The sequence below is a fragment of the Oncorhynchus nerka genome, linkage group LG2 (assembly GCF_034236695.1).
Source record: "Oncorhynchus nerka isolate Pitt River linkage group LG2, Oner_Uvic_2.0, whole genome shotgun sequence".
NCBI classification, from domain to species: Eukaryota; Metazoa; Chordata; class Actinopteri; order Salmoniformes; family Salmonidae; genus Oncorhynchus; species Oncorhynchus nerka.
This window is the reverse complement of record NC_088397.1, coordinates 976,600-989,099: the sequence shown is the minus strand read 5'-3', so window position 1 is coordinate 989,099 and position 12,500 is coordinate 976,600. Positions and strand designations below refer to the sequence as shown.

Sequence of the window (12,500 nt, the reverse complement as noted above, 5' to 3'; positions counted from 1 at the left end):
GATGGAGAGAGGGATGTTGAGGGAGGGAGAGAGGGATGGAGGGGGAGAGACTGGGATGGAGGGGAGAGACTGGGATGGAGGGGGAGATACTGGGATGGAGGGAGGGATGTTGAGGGAGGGAGAGAGGGATGGAGGGGGAGAGACTGGGATGGAGGGGAGATACTGGGATGGAGGGGGAGATACTGGGATGGAGGGAGAGAGACTGGGATGGAGGGAGAGACTGGGATGGAGGGGGAGAGGGATGGAGGGGAGAGACTGGGATGGAGGGGGAGAGACTGGGATGGAGGGAGAGAGACTGGGATGGAGAGATGAGGAGAGGGGGAGAGAGGGATTGAGAGAGGAAGAGAGGGGGATGGATGGAGAGATAAAGAGAGAGGGAGAGAGAGAAATGAATGAGGAGTGGAGGGAGGGAGGGAGAGAGAGAGAGAGTAAGCTGTGTTGATGCGGACGGCCTGTTTACCAGAGTGAAGTTGTCTGTAGAATGAAGGGTGTGATAGAAGGGTGATGAATCCCTCTGTAATGTGAGAGGACAGATGAGATGTTATTTTTAGCACAGACGGTCCCAGTAAGAAATACTTTCATTGGCTGTTGAGTGGGTTGATCTTTTAAAATATTCAACTTGTATAAAATATAGAGCAAGACTTGAGGCTGTTTTAGAATTGGTAAGTAAGTCTGGATGTTGAGCTGTCAGGAGGGCAGGCTGTCTCCTCAATGCCGACCCCTTATTCCCTACGTAGAGCTTGGGCCCTGTGGGGGCCCTGGTCGAACGTAGCGCCCTACTTAGGGAATAGGGTGCCATTTGGGATGCGGACGCCCTCCGTGTGAAATACAAAAACCGTTGTGACTGAAGGCTAGCGCTCGTACTAGACCTGGGTTCAAATACTATTTGAAATCACGTGATATACTTCAGTCTGTGGTTGATTGAGCCTCTGCCTGGATAAATGAAACGCATCGAATAGTGTAAAACCCCGTCTGTCATCCAGTAAACGCTGCAAGCATTTTAAAGTTTATTTGTTATTTTTTTCAAGTACTATTTGAACCCAGGACTGCGAGCTGTTACCGTACCAACCAGAACACTGTCTGGCCGGGGGAGGATGAAGAGAACTTTAACAGGAAGTTGAAACAGAAGACTACTTTAATCTCTGTTTAACGTTGAAACAGGAAGTGTGTAATCAAAACATTCCAGAACTCCTTAGCGGTTACTGTGTTGTTGTTGTTGTCACCACGAGGTTAAAGACGAGATGTTATATTCAACTGATGTTCATAAACGATGTTCGTATCACAGGGTTCCTGTAGATTCTGAGTGTACCGGGTAGAGAGGAACCAGGCTATGAGGGGTGACCAGTTCTCCTCTGGCTGTACCAAGTAGAGAGGAAGCAGGCTATGAGGGGTGGCCAGTCCTCTTCTGACTGTACCAAGTAGAGAGGAACCAGGCTATGAGGGGTGGCCAGTCCTCTTCTGACTGTACCAAGTAGAGAGGAACCAGGCTATGAGGGGTGGCCAGTCCTCTTCTGGCTGTGCCGGGTAGAGGAACAAGGCTATGAGGGGTGGCCAGTCCTCTTCTGACTGTACCAGGTAGAGAGGAACAAGGCTATGAGGGGTGGCCAGTCCTCTTCTGACTGTACCAGGTAGAGAGGAACAAGGCTATGAGGGGTGGCCAGTCCTCTTCTGACTGTACCGGGTAGAGAGGAACCAGGCTATGAGGGGTGGCCAGTCCTCTTCTGACTGTACCAAGTAGAGAGGAACCAGGCTATGAGGGGTGACCAGTCCTCTTCTGACTGTACCAGGTAGAGAGGAACCAGGCTATGAGGGGTGGCCAGTCCTCTTCTGACTGTACCAGGTAGAGAGGAACCAGGCTATGAGGGTGACCAGTCCTCTTCTGACTGTACCGGGTAGAGGAACCAGGCTATGAGGGGTGGCCAGTCCTCTTCTGACTGTACCAGGTAGAGAGGAACCAGGCTATGAGGGGTGGCCAGTCCTCTTCTGACTGTACCAGGTAGAGAGGAACCAGGCTATGAGGGGTGGCCAGTCCTCTTCTGACTGTACCGGGTAGAGAGGAACCAGGCTATGAGGGGTGGCCAGTCCTCTTCTGACTGTACCAGGTAGAGAGGAACCAGGCTATGAGGGGTGGCCAGTCCTCTTCTGACTGTACCGGGTAGAGAGGAACCAGGCTATGAGGGGTGACCAGTCCTCTTCTGACTGTACCGGGTAGAGAGGAACCAGGCTATGAGGGGTGACCAGTCCTCTTCTGACTGTACCGGGTAGAGAGGAACCAGGCTATGAGGGGTGAAGACAGCAGGTTCGAGAGAGAGAGAGAGAGAGACATAGAGAGAGAGAGAGAGAGGGGGGGGGGGGGGGTTGAAAACAGCAGTCTGGGACAGGTAGCACGTCCGGTGAACAGGTCAGGGTTCTGTAGCCGCTTGCAGACCAGTTGAAACTGGAGCAGCAGCATGGCCAGGTGGACTGGGGACAACAAGGAGTCATCATGCCAGGTAGTCCTGAGGCATCGGCCAGGGAGGCACACAGACCAGAGCAGGACTCAGTGCAGAGGCACACAACTCTGGGGGCGCAGGCTCCACCCTACAACTCTGGGGGCGCAGGCTCCACCCTACAACTCTCCACCCTACAACTCTGGGGCGCAGGCTCCACCCAACTCTGGGACCAGCTCTGGACAACTCTGGGGGCGCAGGCTCCACCCTACAACTCTGGGGGCGCAGGCTCCACCCTACAGGAGTGGTATTAGACATCATATCTCTCTCTTCCATCACTCTCTCATCTCCCCTCTCTCTCTCTCTCTCTCCTCTATCTCTCTCCCTCACTCTCTCATCTCCCTCTCTCTCTCTCTCTCTCTCTCCCCCTCTATCTCTCTCCCTCACTCTCTCATCTCCCCCTCACTCTCTCTCTCTCTCCCTCACCCCTCTCTCCCCCTCTCTCTCCCTCCCTCTCTCTCTCCCCCTCACTCTCTCTCTCTTTCTCCCTCTCTCCCTCCCTCCCTCCTCTCTCTCCCCCTCTCTCTCTCCCCCTCTCTCTCTCTCTCTCTCCTCCCTCCCTCCCCTCTCTCCCTCCCCCTCTCCTCTCCCTCCCCCTCTCCCCCCTCCCTCCCCCCTCTCTCCCTCCCCCTCCCTCCCCCTCCTCCCTCCCTCCCCCTCTCTCCCTCCCCCCTCTCTCCCTCCCCCCTCCCTCCCTCCCTCACCCCTCTCTCTCCCTCCCTCTCCCCCTCTCTCTCCCTCTCTCCCTCCACCTCTCCCTCCCCCTCTCTCCCTCCATCCCTCCCCTCCCTCCCCTCTCTCTCCCTCCTCCCCCTCCCTCTCTCTCCCTCTCTCCCTCCACCTCTCTCCCTCCCCCTCTCTCTCCCTCCCCCTCCCCCTCCCTCCCCCCTCTCCTCCCTCCCCCCTCCCCCTCTCTCCTCCCTCTCCCTCACCCCCTCTCCCTCCCTCACCCCTCTCCCCCCCCTCTCTCTCTCCCTCTCTCCCTCCCCCTCTCTCTCTCTCCCTCCCTCCCTCTCTCCCTCCCTCCCTCCTTCAAATGAGACCACCAGTTCATGTCCTTTAAGATTTGAAGCCAGATTCAGTTCAAAGCATTTTATTTGATCAGTTGTAGGAATCCTTCTAGTTGAAGTGTTGCCGTGTTTGTCTCCTAGAATCAGATGGGGTTTATTATCTCTCTGTACGGCGTCGTAGATGTGTTTATCTCTGAGACATGTGAAGAGGATGGGGTTTTCTCTCTGTGTCTCCGTGGTCCTTTAAACAAACAATCATTTGTTCCCTTACCGGTTCCCCTACCGGTTCCCCTACCGGTTCCCCTACCGGTTCCCTTACCAGTTCCCCCTACCGGGTTCCCTACGTTCCCCTACCGTTCCCTTACCGGTTCCCCTACAGTTCCCCCCTACCGGTTCCCCTACCGGTTCCCCATTACCGGTTCCCCTACCGGTTCCCCTACCTAACAGCATTAAGACGTTTTAATTTCTAATTCATTTTTCAGAGGCGTTGAAATCACTGGGATTAACACTCACCAAGTGTTGTTCTTAGTAACTGGTTCTGATTATAAACTAACACCTCACTGTCACACACACACACACAGATAGAGACAGACAGAGAGACAGAGATAGTCACAGAGACAGAGATAGTCACAGAGACACAGACAGACACAGAGACAGATAGAGAGACAGAGATAGTCACAGAGACAGACAGAGATAATCACAGAGACAGACAGAGATAGTCACAGAGACAGACAGAGATAGTCACAGAGACAGACAGAGATAATCCCAGAGACAGACAGAGATAGTCACAGAGACAGACAGAGATAGTCACAGAGACAGACAGAGATAGTCACAGAGACAGACAGAGATAGTCACAGAGACAGACAGAGATAGTCACAGAGACAGACAGAGATTTAGTTTCAAGAAATTAGACATGTGGAACAGACATCTTAGTCCTCCAACGAGACAGACATCTTACCCTCTAAGGGTTGGTGGAACAGAGATCTTACCCTCCAACGGTGGTGGAACACACACCCTCACAGACAGACAGTGGTTGACAGACAGAGATAGTCACAGAACAGACATCTTACCCTCTAGTGGTTGGTGGAGAAACACTTACCCTCCAACGTGGTTGGTGGAACAAATCTGAACTTTGGTGGAACAGACATTTAGTTCTTACCCTCCAACGTGGTTGGTGGAACAGACATCTACCCTCTAACGTGGTTGGTGGAACAGACATCTTTAACGTGGTTGGTGGAACAGACATCTTACCCTCCAACGTGGTTGGTGGAACAGACATCTTACCCTCCAACGTGGTTGGTGGAACAGACATCTACCCTCTAACGTGGTTGGTGGAACAGACATCTTTACCCTCCAACGTGGTTGGTGGAACAGACATCTTACCCTCCAACGTGGTTGGTGGAACAGACATCTTTACCCTCCAACGTGGTTGGTGGAACAGACATCTTACCCTCTAACGTGGTTGGTGGAACAGACATCTTACCCTCCAACGTGGTTGGTGGAACAGACATCTCCACCAGACATCTACCCTCCGACGTGGTTGGTGGAACAGACATCTACCCTCCACCAGACATCTACCCTCCTACGTGGTTGGTGGAACAGACATCTACCCTCCAACGTGGTTGGTGGAACAGACATCTTACCCTCCAACGTGGTTGGTGGAACAGACATCTTACCCTCTCTAACGTGGTTGGTGGAACAGACATCTTACCCTCCAACGTGGTTGGTGGAACAGACATCTTACCCTCTAACGTGGTTGGTGGAACAGACATCTTACCCTCCAACGTGGTTGGTGGAACAGACATCTACCCTCCTAACGTGGTTGGTGGAACAGACATCTGGTTGGTGGAACAGACATCTCCCTCTAACGTGGTTGGTGGAACAGACATCTACCCTCCAACGTGGTTGGTGGAACAGACATCTTACCCTCCAACGTGGTTGGTGGAACAGACATCTTACCCTCCGTGGTTGGTGGAACGTGGTTGGTGGAACAGACATCTTACCCTCTAACGTGGTTGGTGGAACAGACATCTTAACCATCTTACTCTAACGTGGTTGGTGGAACAGACATCTCCACGTGGTTGGTGGAACCCTCTTACCCTCTAACGTGGTTGGTGGAACAGACATCTACCCTCCAACGTGGTTGGTGGAACAGACATCTTACCCTCTAACGTGGTTGGTGGAACAGACATCTTACCCTCTAACGACATCTTACCCTCTAACGGTTTGGTGGAACAGACATCTACCCTCCGTGGTTGGTGGAACAGACATCTACCCTCCAACGTGGTTGGTGGAACAGACATCTACCCTCCAACGTGGTTGGTGGAACAGACATCTTACCCTCTAACGTGGTTGGTGGAACAGACATCTAACCCTCCGAACAGACATCTACCTCTAACGGTTGGTGGAACAGACATCTTCCAACGTAACAGACATCTACCCTTTTGGTTGGTGGAACAGACATAACCCTCCGTTTGGTGGAACAGACATCTTTATTATTTTACATGTTTTACAACACCACTTTCCATCAGTTTGTATAGCAGACCCTCATTCCAAATTGAGTCAAAAACTTTTTTGAAATCAACAAAGCATGAGAAGACTTTGCCTTTGTTTTGGTTGGTTTGTTGATTAGGGTGTGCAGGGTGAATACGTGGTCTGTCGTACGGTGATTTGGTTAAAAAAAAAACAATTTGACATTTGCTCAGTACATTGTTTTCATTGAGGAAATGTACGAGTCTGCTGTTAATGATAATGCAGAGGATTTTCCCAAGGTTACTGCTGACGCATATCCCCTGGTAGTTAATGAGCTCAAATTTGTCTCCACTTTTGTGGATTGGAGTGATCAGTCCTTAGTTCCAAATATTGGAGAGTTTGCCAGAACTGAGGATGACGTTAAAGAGTTTAAAGTATAGCCAATTGGTCTGTATATTTAACAATTTCATTAGGATACCATCCACCCCACAGAGATTTCTTTGGGTTGGAGGGTTTATATTTTGTCCTGTAGTTCATTCAGTGTAATTGGAGAATCCAGTGGGTTCTGGGAGTCTTTAATCGTTGATTCTATGATTTGTCTCTCTCTCTTTGTCTGTCTCGCTCTGTCTGCCTCTCTCCTGTCTCTCTCTCTCTCTCACCCTGCTCTCCCTCTCTCCACATCTCTCTCTCTCTCCACATCTCTCTCTCTCACCCTGCTCTCCCTCTCTCCACATCTCTCTCTCTCGCCCTGCTCTCCCTCTCTCCACATCTCTCTCTCTCTCCACATCTCTCTCTCTCACCCTGCTCTCCCTCTCTCCACATCTCTCTCTCTCTCACCCTGCTCTCCCTCTCTCCACATCTCTCTCTCACCCTGCTCTCCCTCTCTCCACATCTCTCTCTCTCTCTCACCCTGCTCTCCCTCTCTCCACATCTCTCTCTCACCCTGCTCTCTCTCTCTCCACATCTCTCTCTCTCACCCTGCTCTCCCTCTCTCCACATCTCTCTCTCTCCACATCTCTCTCTCTCACCCTTCTCTCCCTCTCTCCACATCTCTTCACCATTCAGGCTGTGAAGTGTGAAATCACTGTGAAATGGCGGTTAGTCATCACAGTCAAACTAAAATAAACCCTCTGGCCTCAGCTCAGAGCTGTAGTGAAGTCTCTGACTGATGTGTCTCATTGGGTTCTGTAGCCCAGGTCCAATCTAAACTACCTCCTCTGTATAGACAGACAACTGCCAGGGTTGACCTCACCTCTCTCCAGCTATCAGGAAGCTGCAACAGTGACAGAACATGTGACCCAGAGAACACTTTCTATTGGTCAACAGCCTAAAATAATCAAACCTGTTCAGTATAAGTAATTGATAGACAAGACGTGCCCTTGTATTGAGACACCCAGACTCTCTCTCTCTCTCTCTCTCTCTCTCTCTCTCTCTCTCTCTCTCTCTCTCTCTCTCTCTCTCTCTCTCTCTGTCTCTCTCTCTCTCTCTCTCTCTCTCTCTCTCTCTCTCTCTCTCTCTCTCTCTCTCTGCCCAGTAGTCTCAGAATAATTAACTCAGTGTAATAACAGCCTACAGGACCTTGCTCTCTGTCCGTCGTCCCTGGGTTTCTAAGAGGTTAGGCCAACCAATCACCAGTCAGACAGACCCCCAGTGCAGAACTCGGGCTGGTTCATTTGAAGCTGCTCCAGAACACTGTGTTTCAGTGTTCATTCAGACAGGACTGAGACCCTGTTCAGTCCGTTTCCCTAGTAGACGCTGTGAACCCTGGACACACTCTGCTTCCCCCTATGGCATCCTATTCCCTATATAGTGCACTACTTTAGACCAGAGCCCTATGGCAACCTATTCCCTATATAGTGCACTACTTTAGACCAGAGCCCTATGGCACCTATTCCCTATATAGTGCACTACTTTAGACCAGAGCCTTATGGCACCCTATTCCCTACATAGTGCACTACTTTAGACCCTATTCCCTATTCCTACTTTAGACCATATTCCCTGTATAGTGCACTACTTTAGACCCTATTCCTGTATAGTGCACTACTTTAGACCCTATTCCCTGTATAGTGTACTTTAGACCCTATTCCCTGTATAGTGCACTACTTTAGACCCTATTCCTGTATAGTGCACTACTTTAGACCCTATTCCTAGTGCACTACTTTAGACCCTATTCTCTACTACTTTAGACCCTATTCCCTACATAGTGCACTACTTTAGACCCTATTCCCTGTATAGTGCACTACTTTAGACCCTATTCCCTGTATAGTGCACTACTTTAGACCCTATTCCCTGTATAGTGCACTACTTTAGACCCTATTCCTGTATAGTGCACTACTTTAGACCCTATTCCCTGTATAGTGCACTACTTTAGACCCTATTCCCTGTATAGTGCACTACTTTAGACCCTATTCCCTGTATAGTGCACTACTTTAGACCCTATTCCTGTATAGTGCCCTACTACTTTAGACCCTATTCCCTGTATAGTGCACTACTTTAGACCCTATTCCCTGTATAGTGCACTACTTTAGACCCTATTCCCTGTATAGTGCACTACTTTAGACCCTATTCCTGTATAGTGCACTACTTTAGACCCTATTCCCTGTATAGTGCACTACTTTAGATTCCCTATTCCCTGTATAGTGCACTACTTTAGACCCTATTCCCTGTATAGTGCACTACTTTAGACCCTATTCCTGTATAGTGCACTACTTTTTACAGATCCCTATACGTATAAAGGGGATAGGGTGCAGTTTGTCCACCCCGGGGTAGGAGAGGGGTGAGGGGGTAGGAGAGGGGTGAGGGGGTAGGAGAGGGGCGAGGGGGTAGGAGAGGGCGAGGAGGGTAGGAGAGGGGCGAGGGGGTAGGAGAGGGGGCGAGGGGTAGGAGAGGGCGACCCTGGTGGTAGGAGAGGGGCGAGGGGTAGGAGAGGGGCGAGGGGGTAGGAGAGGGGGCGGGTGGTAGGAGAGGGGCGAGGGGTAGGAGGGGCGAGGGGGTAGGAGAGGGGTGAGGGGGTAGGAGAGGGGTGTGGGGGTACTAGACCTATCTAATAGGATACTAGATCCCTGTCTGTTCATAAGACCTATCGAATAGGACACTAGACCTATCGAATAGGACACTAGACCTATCTAATAGGACACTAGACCTATCTAATAGGACACTGGACCTATCTAATAGGACACTGGACCTATCTAATAGGACACTAGACCTATCTAATAGGACACTAGACCTATCTAATAGGACACTAGACCTAATAGAACTAGGACACTAGACCTATCGAATAGGACACTAGACCTATCTAATAGGACACTGGACCTATCTAATAGGACACTGGACCTATCTAATAGGACACTGGACCTATCTAATAGGACACTGGACCTATCTAATAGGACACTGGACCTATCTAATAGGACACTGGACCTATCTAATAGGACACTGGACCTATCTAATAGGACACTAGACCTATCTAATAGGATACTAGACCTATCTAATAGGACACTAGACCTATCTAATAGGACACTGGACCTATCTAATAAGGACTAACCTAGGACACTGGACCTATCTAATAGGACACTGGACCTATCTAATAGGACTTGTTGGGTTGTCTAATAGGACACTGGCCTATCTAATGGGTTGTCTCACTAGCTCTAATGGGATGTCTCCTAGCTAATTGGGTTGTCTCACTAGACTATCTTGGGTTGTCTCCTAGCTCGTTGGGTTGTCTCCCTAGCTTGTTGGGTTGTCTCCTCGTAGTTGTCTCGTTGGGTTTGTCTCCTAGCTCGTTGGGTTGTCTCCTAGCTCGTTGGGTTGTCTCCTAGCTAGCTCCTAGCTCGTTGGGTTGTCTCTAGCTCGTTGGGTTGTCTCCCTAGCTCGTTGGTTGTCTCCTAGCTCGTTGGGTTGTCTCTTAGCTCGTTGGGTTGTCTCCTAGCTTGAGGGTCTTCCTAGTTGGGTTGTCTCCTGGCTCATTGGGTTGGGTCGTCTCCTGGCTCATTGGGTCGTCTCCTGGCTCATTGGGTCGTCTCCTGGCTCGTAGGGTCGTCTCCTGGTTCGTCGGGTCGTCGGGTCGTCTCCTGGCTCATTGGGTTGGGTCGTCTCCTGGCTCATTGGGTCGTCTCCTGGCTCATTGGGCACGTCGGGTCGTCTCCTGGCACGTCGGGTCGTCTCCTAGCTCGTCGGGTCGTCTCCTAGCTCGTTGGGTCGTCTCCTAGCTCGTTGGGTCGTCTCCTAGCTCGTTGGGTTGGGTCGTCTCCTGGCTCGTTAGGTTGGGTCACCCAGCCGGCACACTGACTGGTGAATCGTCCACATGAGACATCACTGACATTAATTATCCCCTCTACAATCATAGTGGAAACGTGTGTGTGTGTGTGTGTGTGTGTGTGTGTATGTGTGTGTGTGTGTGTACAACTCTCATTCTGACTCTCTCACTATCCTTCTTATCCCTCTTTCTCATCTCTCCTCCTCTGCCTCTCTCATCTCTCCTCTTCCTCCTCCTCCTCTCTCTCTTTTCCCCTCAGAAAACACAAAGACACCTTTACAAAGGTCGCGGTCCCGGCAGAATATCAATGTGAGCACAGCGTCGGTGATGGGGGCGGCTGCGAGAGGACAGAGAGGACTGGCGTCCACGAAGGAGGCTCGTTATGACACAGAGGGACATCCGCCCAACGCTACGGGGTCTGCCACGGCCAGGAGCAGGGGCCCGCTGCGTCGGGAACCAGGAGGACACAAACCCATAACCACCACCGGGATGGACCGAGACACGGGGATGGAGAGAGGGAGGGAGAATGAGAGAGGGATGGGAAGAGGGAGGGAGAAGGAGAGAGAGGTTGAGGTAGAGAGTGAGTCTTCATCATGTCCCAGCAACACCAATGGAGACTCTGATGTAGAAGCTCTACTGGCCAGACTGAGGGCCTTGTGAGATCTATTTTCAGACACAGATAACCCAGTCACACCCAAACACCTCCACACCTGGCTGCCCCCCCCATTATCTGCAGCGACAGGACTGAACAGAACAGGACAGGACTGAACAGAACAGGACAGGACAGGACAGGACAGGACAGGACAGGACTGGACAGGACTGGACAGGACAGGACAGGACAGGACAGGACTGAACAGGACAGGAAAGGAAAGGACAGAACAGGACAGGACAGGACAGAACAGGACAGGACAGGACTGAACAGGACAGGAAAGGAAAGGAAAGGACAGCACAGGACAGGACAGCACAGGACAGGACAGCACAGGACAGGACAGAACAGGAAAGGACAGGACAGCACAGGACAGGACAGAACAGGAAAGGACAGGACAGCACAGGACAGGACAAGACATGAACCTTTTCATAAAGAAAGTATAACAATAAATATATAATTTAAATGCTGCTTTTTGAGTCAGCCTGTGTGCAGTTGTAGGAAGCTGAAGGAATCTCCTGTCAACAACTCCTTCAAAGTGTCCTACTGCCAAAACGTTTGTGCTTATAGACGAATTGACCAAGGTACTGTGTTCTCTGTCTAGGATGCATAGTTATTACAATGCACTTGTACACTTTGTAGTATGCAGGGTACACTTTGTAGTATGCCGTGAACACTTTGTAGTATGCAGTGAACACTTTGTAGTATGCAGTGAACACTTTGTAGTATGCAGTGTATGCAGTGAACACTTTGTATTATGCAGTGAACACTTTGCAGTGAACACTTTGTAGTATGCAGTGAACACTTTGTAGTATGCAGTGAACACTTTGTAGTATGCAGTGTACACTTTGTAGTATGCAGTGTACACTTTGTAGTATGCAGTGAACACTTTGTAGTATGCAGTGAACACTTTGTAGTATGCAGTGAACACTTTGTAGTATGCAGTGTACACTTTGTAGTATGCAGTGAACACTTTGTAGTATGCAGTGAACACTTTGTAGTATGCAGTGTACACTTTGTAGTATGCAGTGAACACTTTGTAGTATGCAGTGAACACTTTGTAGTATGCAGTGAACACTTTGTAGTATGTGAACACTTTGTAGTATGTGTACACTTTGTGTATGCAGTGAACACTTTGTAGTATGCAGTGTACACTTTGTAGTATGCAGTGAACACTTTGTAGTATGCAGTGTACACTTTGTAGTATGCAGTGAACACTTTGTAGTATGCAGTGAACACTTTGTAGTATGCAGTGTACACTTTGTAGTATGCAGTGAACACTTTGTAGTATGCAGTGAACACTTTGTAGTATGCAGTGTACACTTTGTAGTATGCAGTGTACACTTTGTAGTATGCAGTGTACACTTTGTAGTATGCAGTGTACACTTTGTAGTATGCAGTGAACACTTTGTAGTATGCAGTGTACACTTTGTAGTATGCAGTGAACACTTTGTAGTATGCAGTGAACACTTTGTAGTATGCAGTGAACACTTTGTAGTATGCAGCGAACACTTTGTAGTATGCAGTGTACACTTTGTAGTATGCAGCGAACACTTTGTAGTATGCAGCGTACACTTTGTAGTATGCAGTGAACACTTTGTAGTACGCAGTGAACACTTTGTAGTATGCAG

At 49.9% G+C, this 12,500-nt stretch overlaps 1 protein-coding gene across 1 annotated transcript in view; it reads left to right on the top strand.

The window, feature by feature from the left end:
* The window catches only part of LOC135572533 (protein diaphanous homolog 3-like), a 411,549-nt gene extending 399,949 nt beyond the window's left edge, over positions 1-11,600 (top strand). Inside the window, exon 3 of the mRNA XM_065020654.1 lies at positions 10,483-11,600. Coding sequence (XP_064876726.1) covers positions 10,483-10,883 — 401 coding nt within the window. The 3' untranslated portion in view covers positions 10,884-11,600. The remainder of the gene's footprint in view (positions 1-10,482) is intronic.
* Positions 11,601-12,500: the final 900 nt, after the last annotated feature.